This window comes from Kryptolebias marmoratus, linkage group LG13 (genome assembly GCF_001649575.2).
Source record: "Kryptolebias marmoratus isolate JLee-2015 linkage group LG13, ASM164957v2, whole genome shotgun sequence".
Lineage (NCBI taxonomy): Eukaryota > Metazoa > Chordata > Actinopteri > Cyprinodontiformes > Rivulidae > Kryptolebias > Kryptolebias marmoratus.
Genome location: NC_051442.1, coordinates 10402763 through 10418423, shown reverse-complemented (window position 1 = coordinate 10418423; position 15661 = coordinate 10402763). Strand labels below are relative to the sequence as shown.

Genomic DNA, 15661 nt, shown 5'->3' with positions numbered 1-15661 from the left:
GTCCTGCAGCTCTCAGGTTGTCACAAGGTGGAGATATGGCGGCGAACCCAGAACGCAGACGCATGGCTTTAACGAACGTAAATACTTTATTTAACTAAAATACAAACAAAAGGGCTGGCGTGGCAGCAAAACAAACACTAACAAAATCCAAAAACGAGGAGCGAAGGCAAAACCAGACAGAACAAGAACTAACAGGCAAAGCGGAATGATCCAGTGAGGGGTGAATGAGAATGACCGGTTCTTAAAGACGGAGGATAATGAGGAAAATGGACACAGGTGAGTGAGAATAATTACAAGCAGGTGGAGATGGGCGTGGCAGACATAACAGGAAAAGTACTGGGGAGGTGGAGAGTGACAGGGCATGAACACAGAAACAAACAGAAAACCAGAAACAAAACAGAAGCTTACACAAATACCAATAACCATGACACAGGTCATACTGTGCACTCTTCCTCCTCTGCAGCAAAGAAATGTTAGCAATCCACTGTTTTACATTATCAACAATTAATGACTAAAAAGTAAAAAATGTGCTTATAATCTCACAAGAATCTAGATGTATCACAAAGTGACAAAAGTTGCTAGAATACAATCAAAGTTCCCACAAACCAGAACTAGAAAAACTGTGTTTTCTGCAGAAATGCAGCATGAAGTGAGAGCCAAATTACTTAGCTGAAATTTGCTGAAGAAGCTGAAACTGAGTTGTTAGAGCTAAAAGCAGACCGGTAGCTAAAAGCTAAATAAGCAAAATGCTAGCTAAAAGCCAAAAGTAGCTAAAGTCTAGCTAAAATAAGCAAAATTGTGTATGTATATGTGTAGGTACAGTTTTGATCAACTGTCTTACAGCAGGATGAGATTGTAGTCATGAATATCATGTGACATTTTAAATGAAAACACTCTATATCAACCTTCATTTTTTTAAAAATACAATTGCAGCTGCTACTGCGGCAACCAGCAACTTAAATAAAAACAATCACCACGGCGTCACTGTATGACATCACTACTTTCCTTCTATCTGCTTGGATCCCCAGAAAACCTCATTATCCATTCAGACAGCAGAGCTGAAGCATCTATACAAGAGCTGACTCACACCTGTTCAAGAGGAGGTTTACTTCACGAACACCTGAGAGTTTCTGGTGAGTATCAGCTTTTTTTCTAATTAAACAGAATTATACGAGCTGCTGTAAATCACAGGGTCCTCGTTCAGTTTTAGGGGCCTAACCAAGGTTACAAACAACTAACAGATCACAGTTTTGTTACTGTGAAAGTCTTAGAAAAAATAAAACAAATAAAATAAAATGCCTGCAGGCAGTGATTAAATGTTTTACTTTTTTTAAAATGAAAAAAGTCAGACAGCAAAAGAAACAGAGTTAAAGCCGTTTTGGTCAAATGTTGTAAATGCTCCTTTTCACGCTCTGATGCAATATTGTGAGATCTTGTGAGATGAATTAGTTCTTGGAGTATATCTTAAATGAGTCTCAACTACTACCACACCTGACTTTAGCTCAATATCTGTAAATCTGGCTATATTATGGTCATTTTGGAGTTAGCTAACGATGATTAGCTGTGGCAGACATCTAGAAATAGGTCCACTCCAAGAGTTTATCAGTTGTAGATGTAATTCTCCCTTTTTCTATTTGTAAATCACTTTTTTGAAAGATTATTTCCTTTGGTATCGGATGCTGTGCAGCTACAAGGATTTTTTACTGAAACCTTTTACTTTTGGACATCTTGTTATGATGCGTAACCATAACAACAAGGTGGCTTTTTTCACAATCAGGAGCAGCTGATTAACATCTTTTACTCCTTAGTGTTAAACGTGAAGAACCCTGAAGTCCATTCATGGCCAGAACCAAGCAGACCACCCGTAAATCCACCGGAGGTAAAGCTCCCAGGAAGCAGCTCGCCACCAAAGCCGCCCACTGAAGCGCCTCGGCCACCGGCGGAGTGAAGAATCCTCACCTCTACAGGATCGGTACCGTGGCTCTCAGGGAGGTCCACCGAGCTGCTCATCAAGAAGCTGCCCTTCCAGCACCTGGTCTGAGAGATCACCCAGGAGTTTGAGACCGACCTGTGTTTCCAGAGCTCGACCCTCATGGCTCCACAGGAGGCCAGCGAGGCTCACCTGGTGGGGCTCTTTGAGGACATCAGGACTGAGGACACATCGAGATAGACCGCTACAAGAGGTCCTTCCTGCCCACTGCCATCACCAACTATAACAACACTTTAACAAAACAAGGATTATGAGCTACAACAACATTTCATTTCCCTTTGGGATAATTAAAGTATATTTGAATTGAATTGAATTGAATCAGTTATCCCTGCACTCTGTTTTATTTCCTGAAAATCTCTCTACAGATTCAGAAGCATCTGCACAAAAACAGATTCACTTCACGACAACAGCTGAGAGTTTGTGGTAGGTAGAGTAACAAAGTGTTGTCTTCAAACAGAAATACAAAAAACTCCATCACGACTGTTTGTTCTCTCCACCAGAAAAGAGCAAACATGTTTCGGCGCAGACAGTCAGTAACTACTGAGTCTCTGAGCGAGGAGAACGTCAGCCTTCGCCGAGACAAAGAGGCCCTCCAAAACACCTGCAGGGACCTTGAAAAGGAGAGCATGGACCTGAAAAACATGGTGAACAGCCTTCGCAAAAAGATAGAGTCCTCCAGCAATAAAGAGACGAGCATCCTCCGACTGGAAAATGAAACTTTAAAGCAAAAAGTTGAAGAGCTCCAGGAGAGTTTGCTCACAGGTGAGGAGGCCATAAAACATCAGAACCAGGTACTCCAAACCCAAACCAAAGAGCTCCAAAATGTTCTGGCAAAACTGCAAATTACTAAAAGTGACCGTGCTGAGGTCTTAAAGAACAATGAGATCCTGCAGCAGCGAAACAAGATCTTAGAGAAAGAAGTTTCTGAGACCCACAGAAAGCAGCTGGAGAGCCAGCGGGCCCTACAGGAACGGGATGAACATCTTCATAGACAAGGCCAGGAGCTTCAAGCTGTTCTCACTCAGCTTAAAGAGTTTCAGTCCAAACACAATGAGCTGAAGGCAGAACACGAGTCTGTGAAACTCCAGAATGAAGACTTAAAGAAAGAAGTGTGTGAGATCAGAGAGAGGTTCATTCAAACCAATCAGGCCTTCAAAGAACAACAAACCGAGGAGCTCCTAAACACGGTTTTAGCTCTCAAAGAGTCTGAAGACCACTGCATGGTCCTGAATCAGGAAAAGTCCTCCCTGATTGAGGAAAACAGGACTGGAGGACAAAGTAAAGCAACTGTTCAAGCAGCTGAGTGAGGATCAGGACACTGTGGACGTCCATGATCCGGTTCCGCAGCCAGACCTGGACAACAAAGAACTCCACCTGCAGACTGAGAGTCCCTCCCTCTCAGAGAATCCAGAGGAGCTGGTTTTCATGCTAAGAACGGTGTCAGATGAGACCAACCAGAAGATCCAAACCAGAACCAGCAGCCAGGGACGTTTCTGAACCACCTTCATCCAACCAGCCCTTCTCTTTCCAACGATCCACTGATGCAGCCGGTCTAGACTTCAGTCTGAGACCGGCAGGATCTGGGAGACTTTGTGGGCTCCATCCGGGTGTTTCTGAGTCCTCTGTCAGCCTGTTTCACCTCCTTTGTCCTCCACACAAAGAACTGAGGACAAACTTTTCTTGTAAATAGAACATTTTTATTGGATTTTACTGCTGGTTTCCTTTCACCCAGCCCTGTTTCTTTATTGTTGAAGGTCTCCGATGATCGTTCTGTTTTGGGGCTGGGTTGGAAACCACTTTTGACTTTTATTGCTTTATTGAACTTGCTTGTGCTTCCCAGCCCAATTTCTTTATTTATTAAGATCAACGATGATCTTTGTTTCTTGGGCTGGTTTGAAAACATTGATTGAACTGATGTCTTTTATTGATTTTGTGTTTTATGGAGCTCACCTGTGGTTTCCAGTCCGTTTTCTTTATTGGCCAGGATCAACAAATCCTTTTGGTTCTTGGACTGGGTTGGGAACCTTTATTGATTTTATTTTCTGTTGTTAATTTTTGACAGTTGTTCTAAGCTCACCTGTGTCCACCAGCCCGTTTTCTTGATCAGCATTGATGAATATTGATGGTGATCTTTGTCGTCTTTGGGCCAGGTTTGGACCGTTTATTGAGCTTTTGTTCAAGTAAAACAAAATAAAAATTATTTCAAATATATTTACAATGTGTATGATGAGCTGTTACTTCGTTTTGAATAATAATATATGTTTAAAGAGTTAATGAATATATGATAAATCTTGGTAATGATTTTCATTTATCTGCAAAGATGTTTTCTGGTAACCATCTGGCCAGCATTTCTTCACAAACCTAAAAGAAAAGTGTTTTAAATCTGTAAAAGTGTTGATTTTGCACAGTCTCATAAGATTCCACTCTGATAGCACTCGGACCATGCACTGAAAATGACTCTCAACTACACTCCCACATCAAATTTTACTTTAATATCTGTCTAGTTATAGCTATTTTTATGTTTCCTAAGGTCAATTGTCTGTCCATGGATTAATTTCTAAGAGTTTCATTAAAATCCATCCAGTAATTTATGAGATGTTTTGTTAAAACGTACCAATACACACACATTCACGGAGACAAACAGGTTATCGTCTGCCCTTCTCGGCGGAGGGCGATAAAAATATCTCTCAGAATGATCAGGAGGAACAGCAGAGGGCAGAGAGACAAAAAGAAAATGAAAAAGGAGGTATAAGGGGGGACAGGAAAAAGTGGGACATGTGCCAGATCTACTTCCAGATTTATTAAAGCACCAATGCAATATTCATCATATGAAATAAAAAGCTCACTTACTAAACCTTAAGATTAACACAGCTCCTCCTGTGAACCTTTACTCGGGGATCCAAGTTTCCACACACAAGTCTACATGCATATGTTAGCACCACAACCAGCCACCATCATTAAATTAATAAAGTTTAGTGTGCATTAATTGCACACATTTTCAGCAGAATGGACAGACAGATACCGATTTTAGATCATTATTAGCGAAACGTTACCTACAAATACAAAAAGAAGCTGTCATTTTTAGACAATCACTCTGGGAATGTGCCCCATACATTTCCAGGGGCTGATTTTTTTTTTTTTTCCAGTCAGACACATTGGAAACATATTGCAGAAACAAAAAGCACAGTAAAAGCACTGACAGGTCATATATAGAGTGCCAGATTACTCAAAGCTCCTCTGAACGCTTTCCAATAAAGTGAAAATTCTGATGGAATATAATGTATGTTTTTCTTTAAACCTCCACCGCGGTGAAAATGGGGAGAATGTGTGTCAGTGTGTCTTTCAGGCCAAGGTCAACCGAAGCTTATCAGCTGTTCAGCAGCCCCTCTAAGATATTTTTACCATCATTTTTATAGTGGATGATTCATGCTGATTGTCTGAAAATATGTGCAGCCGCAAAGTATAAATCTGCTGGAACGTACACATATTTTAGACTTTAACTCAGAAAAATGAAACATAGCAAAATAAATATCCGGGGTATGAGGGTTATGGGAAATATAGGTGAAATCATTCTTCTCAGCTTGAAGCAGTAATTTAAAACACTCTAATGCGCATAAGTAGTGCATGAGTCAATGTTTCGGTCAAAAGATGGAAAAAGTCATCATTCTGCAAGTCATAAAAGATCTTATGTCATAATCGTACAAAAGGTAAGGCGTTCAAAATCAAATATCCAATGCAACAAAGTAGGTCAAGTGTATTATTTCTGTCTTTGCTGATTTGCATAAAAAACTAAACAAACTATAACAAAAAACACATAATATAGCTTATTTGAAATTGTCTGAAAGCTGCGTGTTTATATTTTATATTCTTACGAATTTTACGGACCATTATTTCTTAGCTCATCTAGTGTGGATCGTTTACGATTTGGTGACACCTAGAGGCAAAATTACAGAATGCACCCAACTAGATTGGATCCACTTCATTTGCCCTGTCCAAGAACTTACTGTAGAACAAAAAATACACAAAATGGAAAAGATGGAGAGAGAGATGATATAAAAAAGAAGAAACTTTGCAAAATGCATTGATGATGCAACTTAGTTTTTTATAAATTCAACTAAAGTTTTCGACATCACTGACGCTGCTGTCTGGAACGTACTTCCAGATTTTTTTTTAAACTTCAACGAACATGTTTAGACTCGATTCAACACATAAATATTCTTTTCAGAGCTGGGGAGACATTAGTGTGTGTCTCTCTGTGAAGCCTCACACAACACCGCAGTTCTCTTAAAACACATCACAACCAATTTCACATTTTCAAATAATTGCTTAGCTTTGATAATTTATTCATGTTTTTTTTTTTTTTAGACCAAAAATATAGTTGAAAACAGAGAGCATGTGTAAGTGTGTCGGCTGTGTGATGAAATATTGATCAGCACAGAGTTCTCACCCGGTGACAGCAGGAATCTGCTCCAGCCAGCACCCCCCTGAATCACAACTAGGTATATTTTTGTGTGCCTTGGGTCTTAATTAGAAAATAATTGGATGCACAAATGAAGGAACATAACGATGTTTTTTACAATTTGTAGAAATGTGACTTCCTTGATCGTTCATCTATTTTCTGTTCCTGCAAATTCCTGCTCAGAGTTGTTCAAGCATCTGAAGTAAAGCCTGCACGTGGATGAAGAAAGCCTCACACAGAAAGGCACTAATGAAGATCCAAATCTCAGTCTTTCATACTGTAAAACATCAACGCTAACCGCTTCACCACTATGCAACCCTAGCTTCCTCATAATAACATTTTAATTGTAGAAAAATCTGACTTGTGGCACCTAAAGATGTTCAGCTTTAACTCCTGATAGTGAAGCTTCAGCCTGATATTAAAAGATCCTGTCAGGTCATAGGTACATTCATTACACAGTCATAGGAAGGAAACTTTAGAACCTCCTCCATATTATTGTCAGTGTTCGATAAACCTTGAACATATAGGTTAAAATATTCTGATATACTTTTTCTAATTAATAAGAAAAGTAATTTTTCTCAATCGCTAGTGAATTGCAATCATTTGAAGCTTAAATGAGTCTTAACTAAGTACTTTCTGTCAAAACCACACTGATATTTAAGATAAAATTACACCAAGATTGCTAGATTGTCATAACCATTAATCAAGGTTAATATGCCGAAAAATCACATTTGTGCAACTAAAATAAGGAACCACTGGCACCATGAAGGTGACCTTGCAGATTAAAGGATAATTTAAGGCTTCAAACATCTTTATAGAAATAATTTTATGTTATTGTAAAGTCGTTTTTAGACAAACTCAAATAAATCTTCTCGGGGATCCAACGCTCTGACGGCTTCAGGGCAGATTTATTAGAACGCACAAAATCCCATCCAGACACAGCCGCAACTTTTCAATAAAAGTGTCATAGGATGGTGAGGCTAATTGAAATAATCTGCAGTCAGATACGCTGACACGCAGCAGAGATTACAGTCTGAGCGCCGGTCGCTGTAGTAGAATTCCTGAGAGGAACTCCCTGTTCATCTGGCGGAGCGGAGTGAATGTCAGCTACGTATGTGAGCTGAGATATGACTGCTTCATATCCCGCCGCTCAGCAGCGAACCGCCGGACCACACAGGCTGACAAACACTGATTGATTAGAGGGGGCTTTGGACAAGGAGCGAAAGTATGTCCCGGTGTCAGGGGAGAAAATAAACCCTCTCGAGCAAGAAAATAAACCTGAAGTACGAAAATCCAAACGGCAAATCTAGCCTGAACTCCTCTCTTGGCGCAGCAGTGTTTGTATAAAAAGTGACAAAGTCTTACAAATACACAAACACCCACACTCTCAGCCTCGCATCACATCTGACCTCCCTGAAACCTCCCGGGGCCTCATTACCCACCGTGCACCTCTCCTTCGTGAACTATCGTCGCCGGTAACGTGACCCCTGACTGGTGGAGCCGCATGCGAATGTGACACACAAACGCACGAGCGTAAACAAATCTGCGGCGCAGCGAATGGGACCCCGTCGCCAAGACGCCTCTCTGGGTCACCTGCGCGTGCCAATCAAAGGGGACACGCTCAGAGGACAGGAGACGGGGACGAGGTCAGAGCTGGACTCGTTAATCAGCCCTGTGGACATCAGTTGCAGAAAGTGTGGGACAGAAAAGGCAGAAGAAGGTATCGTTCAAATTTAGCTTCTGTGTGTTATCACATGACAAATCGCTCTGAAATCAGAACTTCAAAGCAAAGACGGTTTGTGATTTTTGCTATCAGACACTTGTTGTTGCGCCTCAGACACGAGCGTTGGTTTCTATGCAAGAGTGTGAGTTTCTGCTCAGAGTACTGCAGGAAACACTCCACTTTTCTCCTGATAAATTGAATAAAAGCAGCTCAACAGAAAGGAAGGTGAACACGCTCAGTAAAGGAAAAAATGGTACCTGCTGATCCGCTGGTCATCCTGGCAGCAACCTAACATGACAAAAGAAAAAAGGAGACAGAAAGAACAGATAAGTGCAAACACAGAAACTGTAAAATACACAAGTGTTTAGTGACTTTCACGCTTTCGTTGGCAACTCTGCCAAAGCTATTGTTGCTTTAATTAAGCAGAAAATAAAATAAAAAAATGGGGTCAAGGAGAAATTTATCCCTGCAGAATAAAAAACCAAAAGACAAACATCGGTTTTAAGTAGGTTATGTTTGTTGCTTTGTCTCTATGTACAATAAACTAATCACATTTATGCTCAGTAATTTGAATTTATTTTAACCATTTAAGTTTGTGCCCATGTATGAATTGTCATATGTAAAGTCACTTATATCATCATTTCCTGATGAAATAAAATCATTTGGAAAGTTTAAACAGATGCACGGGATTAAAAAAAGAGGATTTGTTACATATGAGAAATAAATGGTTTTGTTGCTGCTCATTCTTTCCATTTGATGAATGGGACTGAATTCCCTTCACGGACAAATGATTCAGATCATAATAAATTACTCAATTAAATTGGAGGAAATTGGACAGGATATTACAGAAGTGTGTGTGTGAGAAAATGTGTGTGTGTTCCTCACTTGATGGGGTCAGTGTGTTGGATTGGAAAAGGCAGAAAGACAAAAAAAAAAGGGTGTGATGGTAAAGATATCATCTTTCTTCAGAAACATGAAGCTTTTCACTCTGATCATGAGATGAAGATTTCACAGATTAGCTTGCATGACTTTCAGCTCATTATTTTGAATAAATCAGCTTTAACGCTGGGATTTTGATGGATTACCTGATTGTTTTGGGTCCTTCTACAACTTTTCTTTTTGTACTTTCATTTGGTTCATATGGATCCAGTTTGTATGGATGTTTTCACAGGAACTGTTCATTTCATCACGGCCCAAAAGTAACTTTCGCACAATGGTGAGGATTTTTCTAACAGCTGGAGTCTCTACGTGATCTTTAGCAAACAGCAAGCAACCTGCGTTGTTCTGTATTTACTGGCCGATGCTCTTTTTGATCTTAGCTCTCGTCTTTTCTTTATGTTTTTGCAGTCTGGCTGTGAGGTCCAGCCTCTGTAGAAACCAACCCATGACCATCAGCAGCTGAGGTCCTCAGAAATCTGTTTTTTGTTGTTGCTCATCTAATGATACACTTCCAAAGACATGCTGCGAAGCAAACGATGCTCACACTCATGCCCAGATGTCATCCCATTGATTAAAAAACAAAAAAACAACACCTGTTTTTTCACCAAAAATCAGCAGCTGATCACATAACTCCTATTACTGGACTGTTTTCTTGCATAAATTCATTTTAATATCATGTTTGCTTCAGTGGGTGAGTTCTTGTTAAAACGTTTTGAGACTTGTGTGAAAATTTGATGTTTTCAGTTAAATCTTTGCAAAAAAAAAAATATGGTAACTTCTTAAGCTGTCATAAACTTTAAAGCACCGCACCGACCGCCGGTGCCCACGGTGTGTTCAGAGGGGAGCGGACGAGAGAAAGAGTTCGTTTGGACAGCTGTGCTTTATCAGTCACAGTCAGGGGGGAAATAAAGCCAGCCCTGGGTCAGGCTGATCCCGTGACCCCTGCTGTGACCCGATCTGCTCCTGTGCAACGGTTTTTGTTTAATACGGAATGATTCAAATTAGATTTTCACAAAACATAACGGACTGAACTGGTGAGAAGGCAACGCTGGCTGACTGAGGACATGCTGTTTGAGGACTTATCATTGCTTAAGAAGAACTTTTTTTTTCTCCCTTCATTTGTCAGACAGTGGTTGTTGTGGAGTAGCGGTGCATATGGGTGGGTTTCAGTGTCGCTGCAGCAGTGCTGACGGAGCACAGCGTGACCTTGTAAATTCTGCTGCGCGGAGCAGAGCTGTCTCATCCTTTCACCTTCTTCGCAAAACAGCCGACTGGACGCAGGCCCGGACCGACGGGAGGAACATGACAGAAGAAAGGGAGGCGAGGGCGAATCGTGATGAGTAAGGAAACAATCGAGAAAAACACAGATTTTCTGTAAATCCTTTCAATAGGAAGATGTAAAAATATAAAAAGAGATTTCAAAGATTAATGGCCTAGGATTCCTTGAAGGGATGCATATCGCCCGCTGCCTTCCAGGCCAGAGTTTTGAAATAAAAATCATCTTGTGTTGAGAAATGACAGCATTACGGCCATTTTGGGATAGTCTTGAAAACAATGTTAAGCACAATCTCATACATTAATGAGATTATGTGTTGGGAATGTCTCTCAGCTACTACCACATCACAACTTAGCTCAATAGCTGTAAAAATGACTATATTTAGCTGTTTTTGTATGTGCTAAGGTTGATTAGTTGTGGCGGCCATCTTAAATTAGGTTGACTCCAAAAGATCTTCAGCGATAGACGCACATATCACAGCCTGGGGTTATTTATTTGCTTGTGGTTTTTAATCACGCTTTTCCTGGTTGTTTTAGTTTTCACACATCTTTCCTGGTGTCCGAGGACCACACATCTGTCCTTCATCTGCTCCTCGCCTCAGGAATCACCCCTCTCAGTACTTATTCTCCCACTGTTTGCTATCTGTTTCAGTGCAGAGCAGTCATAAAGCTTAACAGGATTACGTTGACCATGTTTATAGAAAATAAGGACAAAGTTTCACTCAAAACAAGATGCAAATCAAATCTGATAGACGTCAAAACTATTTCTGAGTCCCTGATCAGTCTGTGAAGCTCCTGTGTGCAGAATCAGTGTTTAATCTGAATCTGTAATCTGATCAGACTGAGAGAAACATGATGAACGTTAACCCTCCACCACTGGCACTGAGCCGCTGACAAAAAACACACTTATCTCACCCGGGCGCGTTGAGCCTGGAGGTGTGCAGGGGACGAGAGGGAAGAGCGAGTCAGTGGTTTGCTGCGGGTCAGAGGTCGCGGGCGGCGTCTGGGCAGTGCTTCAGCTTTTTCTGGACATCTGTGGAGATCCTGACTCGCTCGGCTCACCATCCTGCTCGCGGCCAGCGCTCCCTGAGAGGAGGAAGAGAGGAGGCAAATGGAGCTCAGAAAAGGCTTATAAAGACGGCTGACATTCAAAGATTCTTCCTGATCTTGGAAGAAGAAGTGAAGTCTCAAAGAGGTTCAGCCTGTTAGCCCAGTTCCTGCCCTGATGGCACCTGTCTCCTCAGTGGCTCCGCTCTCCTCTGGTTTCTGTTCTGTATTTTATGAAGCTGCTGATAACGTGGAGTGACTCAAGATACCAGTGACGTGTCTGCCCCTTCTCAGATTGTGAAAAATCCCACTCTAACCCAATCCATCCAGTGCTGGAAAGCCCATCCCGGCTTGACCCCGTGACTCAGTTACTGTACCCTCTTCAGTGGGAATTAACCGTCGCTGCTTTGCTTCCTGCTCTCGCCTCCTGTCATACGCTGAGCTGATAACCCCGATGTGTGTGTGTGTGTGTGTGTAACTGACAGCATTTATATCGGTAAAAGAGCAGGCTTGTACTACGCAGGATCAAAAATACACACACGGAAATCCATTTTCTCCTCATTTTGACACACGACGCTCGCCTGTTTAGAAAATTCCCTCTCTGATCTTACAAAGTATTTCCATCACAGGGATGGTTTGATGCAGCTGGGAATTTTCTGTCTTCGGAGTGACGTCAAGGTCGCCGTCTCTGATGTAAAAAAGTCCTTTCAATAAATCAGAAATCCCCTAATTTTCTCATCTAAACATCTTATTTGGTTTATTTAAAATGATGTGTAAAATGAAGGTTTTTTTTTTTTTTACCTGCCAATAACATAATGGAGACATTTCCATCACTAAACAGAAATAAGAGCTTCACGATGCTGTTTTAAGATCCAGATAAGAACCAGATTAGTCAAGACAAATGTTGTTTATGGTTGATTTTCCTAAACTTTCACAAGGTCGCTTCTGACTGAAGAGGACAAAGTAGTCGACAAAACAAGCTGAAACATTGAGCTGCAGGTGATTGTGTTTTTAATGCAGTTTTTTGAGATTTCTGAGAAACGTTAGGAGCCAAAATCGATCTTTTTTCTGAAGTTTAAACTCTTATCGACCATGAAGGCAAGCTAACAGTGTTCATCATGCTAAAAGCTGGACCAGGTCTTTTCTGCACCGATCTCTCCCAGGTTGTAGGACCTCCTTGTCATCACTCTGGCATTTGTGGTTTAGGTCTGCGCTCCGGCTGAGCCGCTCCATAATGTTAAGAATGTTTTCTGGTAAACATTTCTTTACCAGCTGACCCTCAGCTGAGTGTTTCGGACCATGCTACCCCAGGCCAGATTGGTCTGCAGCCTGCCTGATGGTTTTCTGAAGAATCTTAATGTGATCCTCTCTTAAACTAACAGGGTTTTTTTTCTTGACCCGGTGTCTGAAAAACATGACCCGAGCTTCACATTCCTGTCATTGTGCTTGACTGTGACGACGGCGCTCTTCAGGCTGATTGCTTCTCCTTCGACGTGAACTCAGCGTTTTTCCCCATTTTGACAACAGAACTGATAACCAGACCCATTTTCTGTTTGTTTTTCCAAAGGTTTTTGAAGCTTTTGTTTGCTTGCTCTTAACAAGTGAGTCATTTTTTTGACCTCAGCGTCCATCGACCCTGGCCTTTTTGGCAGTGCTGACTTAGAAATGTTAGTTGATATTATTGCTAAAACCGCTCAGATTCATCAGGGTCGACTCGGTGGTGATCGTTGATGATCCATGGAAACAAAGACGGCACATAGATCCTGCAGAGACCTGTCACGGATCACACAAGACATTTCAACAAGACAAGCCAGAGTAATAAAACACCTACAGCCTAAATGCCTGAATCATAATTTATTACATGTTGACGGGGGAATCATTTTGGCGTCTTGATTGTTCCATATAAAAGTCACTTTAATTCTGTTTGTCCAGAAAAGAACATGCATGAAGTCGAATGTGAACTTCGTGGTGTCATTAGATTAAAACGATCTTGTTGTGTCATTAGAATTCATAACATTGGAAAAGTTCAAAGTTAAACATTCAAAAGTCGGTGACTCCATGTATCTGATAAACAAAATGACCAGAATAAAATTAACAGCTACAGATTGTGTTTTATTCTGATTCGAAATGGGAGAACCAAAGGGGTTTTGTTAATCTAATAAGTATAATAATTAGATAATAGAATTAGGATCCTGTCTCATTTCAGATCAGCTGTAAAGGAAAGAATAAGAAGATGATTCAGAAAACTTCACCTGGATCTATGGTCGTCACTTCAACGGTTTTATTGGAGTCTAAGAAGCTCTCCAGCTTTTCACGCTTCTCAACTGAAGTAAACCACAGTTTACAGCTTCCTGCCCGAATCACTGACCACGATCCTGTTCAGGGTTGTGGTCTTCAACACCTGGCTGACAGACAGGAGTAAGGCCTGAAGAAACATTCGTGAACTGCTTGAATCCTGCTTGGATCAGAGGCTTTCACCATCCTGATAATGGCTCAATGCTGGAAGCGTACGGCCTCCCTTCCTCTTGTTTTATCCCCTTTCCTTGGTTGTTGTGTGTTTGTCTCCACCTGTCTGCCTCTCTGTGTGTGCCTGATTCTGAGCTCCTGTGGCTTATTGCCTCGCTCTGTCGTGCAGCAGCTCCGGTATGCCTCCATCTTGGGTTACCTTTCACAGTACGCATCAGGCCGACTTAAAGATTTGGCTTGAAGGGATAGTTTGGACTCTTTTGAGACGGGCTTCTGCAATATAGTTATTGGTAGTCAGTATTTTACCTGCGTTGAGCAAGCAGTCAAAACGGTCTCAGCTTGGAGAGTTCAGGGAGAAGTTCTCATGGAGGAGTCTACTCTAGAGCAGAGTTCAGACATCTAAACCAACTTTTACTGTGAGTTTTCCACTGCATCACTCTGTATCAGGCTGTTATTTATGCCAGTCTGGGATGCAGTCCTCTGTAGCATCCATTTGAGCCACACGATTCATTCAGGGTTTAAAGAATTATAACTAGTTTCTTGACGTCCACCTCAGAGTCTGCAGAAACCCACTGTTTGTCCCGTTCTGCCTTAAAAAGATCCATTAGCGAGGTCTCAAACTCTGCCATCAACTTCCCAAGTGATGCTCTTCATGGAGAAGAACGTTCCGTTTTTTGCCAGGTTTCTTGTTCGGCTCCGATTTACTGAAGGCAAACTCATTCCTTCGTTCAAATAATTGAACTGACCTTCAAAAACGAAGCCGAGCTGCATGCCTCAGAAAGGAATTGAAATGTTCTTTAAAAAAAAAAAAAGAACGATTTTTTACAAATTGTCTTGACGAAGCTTTGATCTACAGTAAATATTCATTATTATTTATTCCCAGAGATCATCACTTCTGAACTCTGCTCAATGTGAAACCATAAATCCCTTTAATAAGCTGAAGTTATCTTTATTACCCTATAAATATTACACATGTTTATGATAAATGACTCCTTTGCTGTTCCCAGCTGAACTGACCATTAGTAGTATTTTTATCATTATTGATTATGTTATGTCTCTCACCTCGATACATCATATTGCTTATATAGATAGTTTTAGTTGAGTATTAGATAAGATAATGTGATAAACCACGCTAAAAATGTCTAAATAAACATGTCAGACTGCTGTTTTCCTGACTAGCCAGGCTTTTTTTTTTAATGGGACTTCTGTGATTAAATGCAGTATTTTTTTTATAAGAATTCCTGACGTGCTGTGCTGGTTTAAAAGCTGTTTGAGGTTACCAGATTTACACTTGGTGAGCATTAATGAGGCTGCTGGAATCCACGTGAGAGCAGCAAAGCGCACGCTGTGTTCCTCTTACACGAATTATGTTAAAAATGCTTTTAAAACAACAGAAAGCTGTGATGAGTTATCTGCGGTCTCTGAGGGGAACGCCGATTCGAAATTACTCGGATTTAACGAGGGGAAAACAATATGCTTCGAGGGTCTCCAAACTAATATTTTAAAACGTTCATTTCGTCTATTTTAAAATAAAAAGAAGTGGCAAGCCTAAACGCCCATCCAGCTGATTGGTGAGACGTGTCAGCCTTACGACTTAATGGCCGACTTTGGGCGTAGTGTGCAGCCATGAGCGATATGAGCTGTCTAAAATATTGCTTAAGTTATGAATCTTGTCCTAAAGAAGAAAAAAAAAGACAAGGAACAATCGATTTATAGTGGAATAACGTATGATGTGATTAGACTCCACGGTAGTTCAATCAAA

At 41.0% G+C, this 15661-nt stretch overlaps 2 protein-coding genes across 2 annotated transcripts in view; one reads left to right on the top strand and one right to left on the bottom strand.

Moving 5' to 3' along the window:
- Positions 1-15661, bottom strand: part of stard13a (StAR-related lipid transfer (START) domain containing 13a) — a 58977-nt gene that overhangs the window by 36754 nt on the left and 6562 nt on the right. The window contains exons 4-5 of the mRNA XM_025006335.2: positions 11302-11472; positions 8430-8460 (exon numbers count right to left, since the gene is read on the bottom strand). Coding sequence (XP_024862103.1) covers positions 8430-8460; positions 11302-11472 — 202 coding nt within the window. The remainder of the gene's footprint in view (positions 1-8429; positions 8461-11301; positions 11473-15661) is intronic.
- On the top strand, positions 1828-4055 carry LOC119617605 (oral-facial-digital syndrome 1 protein homolog). The gene is made up of 3 exons (XM_037979083.1): positions 1828-2183; positions 2356-2413; positions 2491-4055. Exon 3 carries the CDS (start codon positions 2503-2505, stop codon positions 3295-3297), a length of 795 nt encoding a protein of 264 aa, XP_037835011.1. The 5' UTR covers positions 1828-2183; positions 2356-2413; positions 2491-2502; the 3' UTR covers positions 3298-4055.

Excerpts from the sequence above, each read along its gene's own strand:
- LOC119617605 (XM_037979083.1), top strand. The coding sequence starts at position 2,503 with ATGTTTCGGCGCAGACAGTCAGTAACTACTGAGTCTCTGAGCGAGGAG.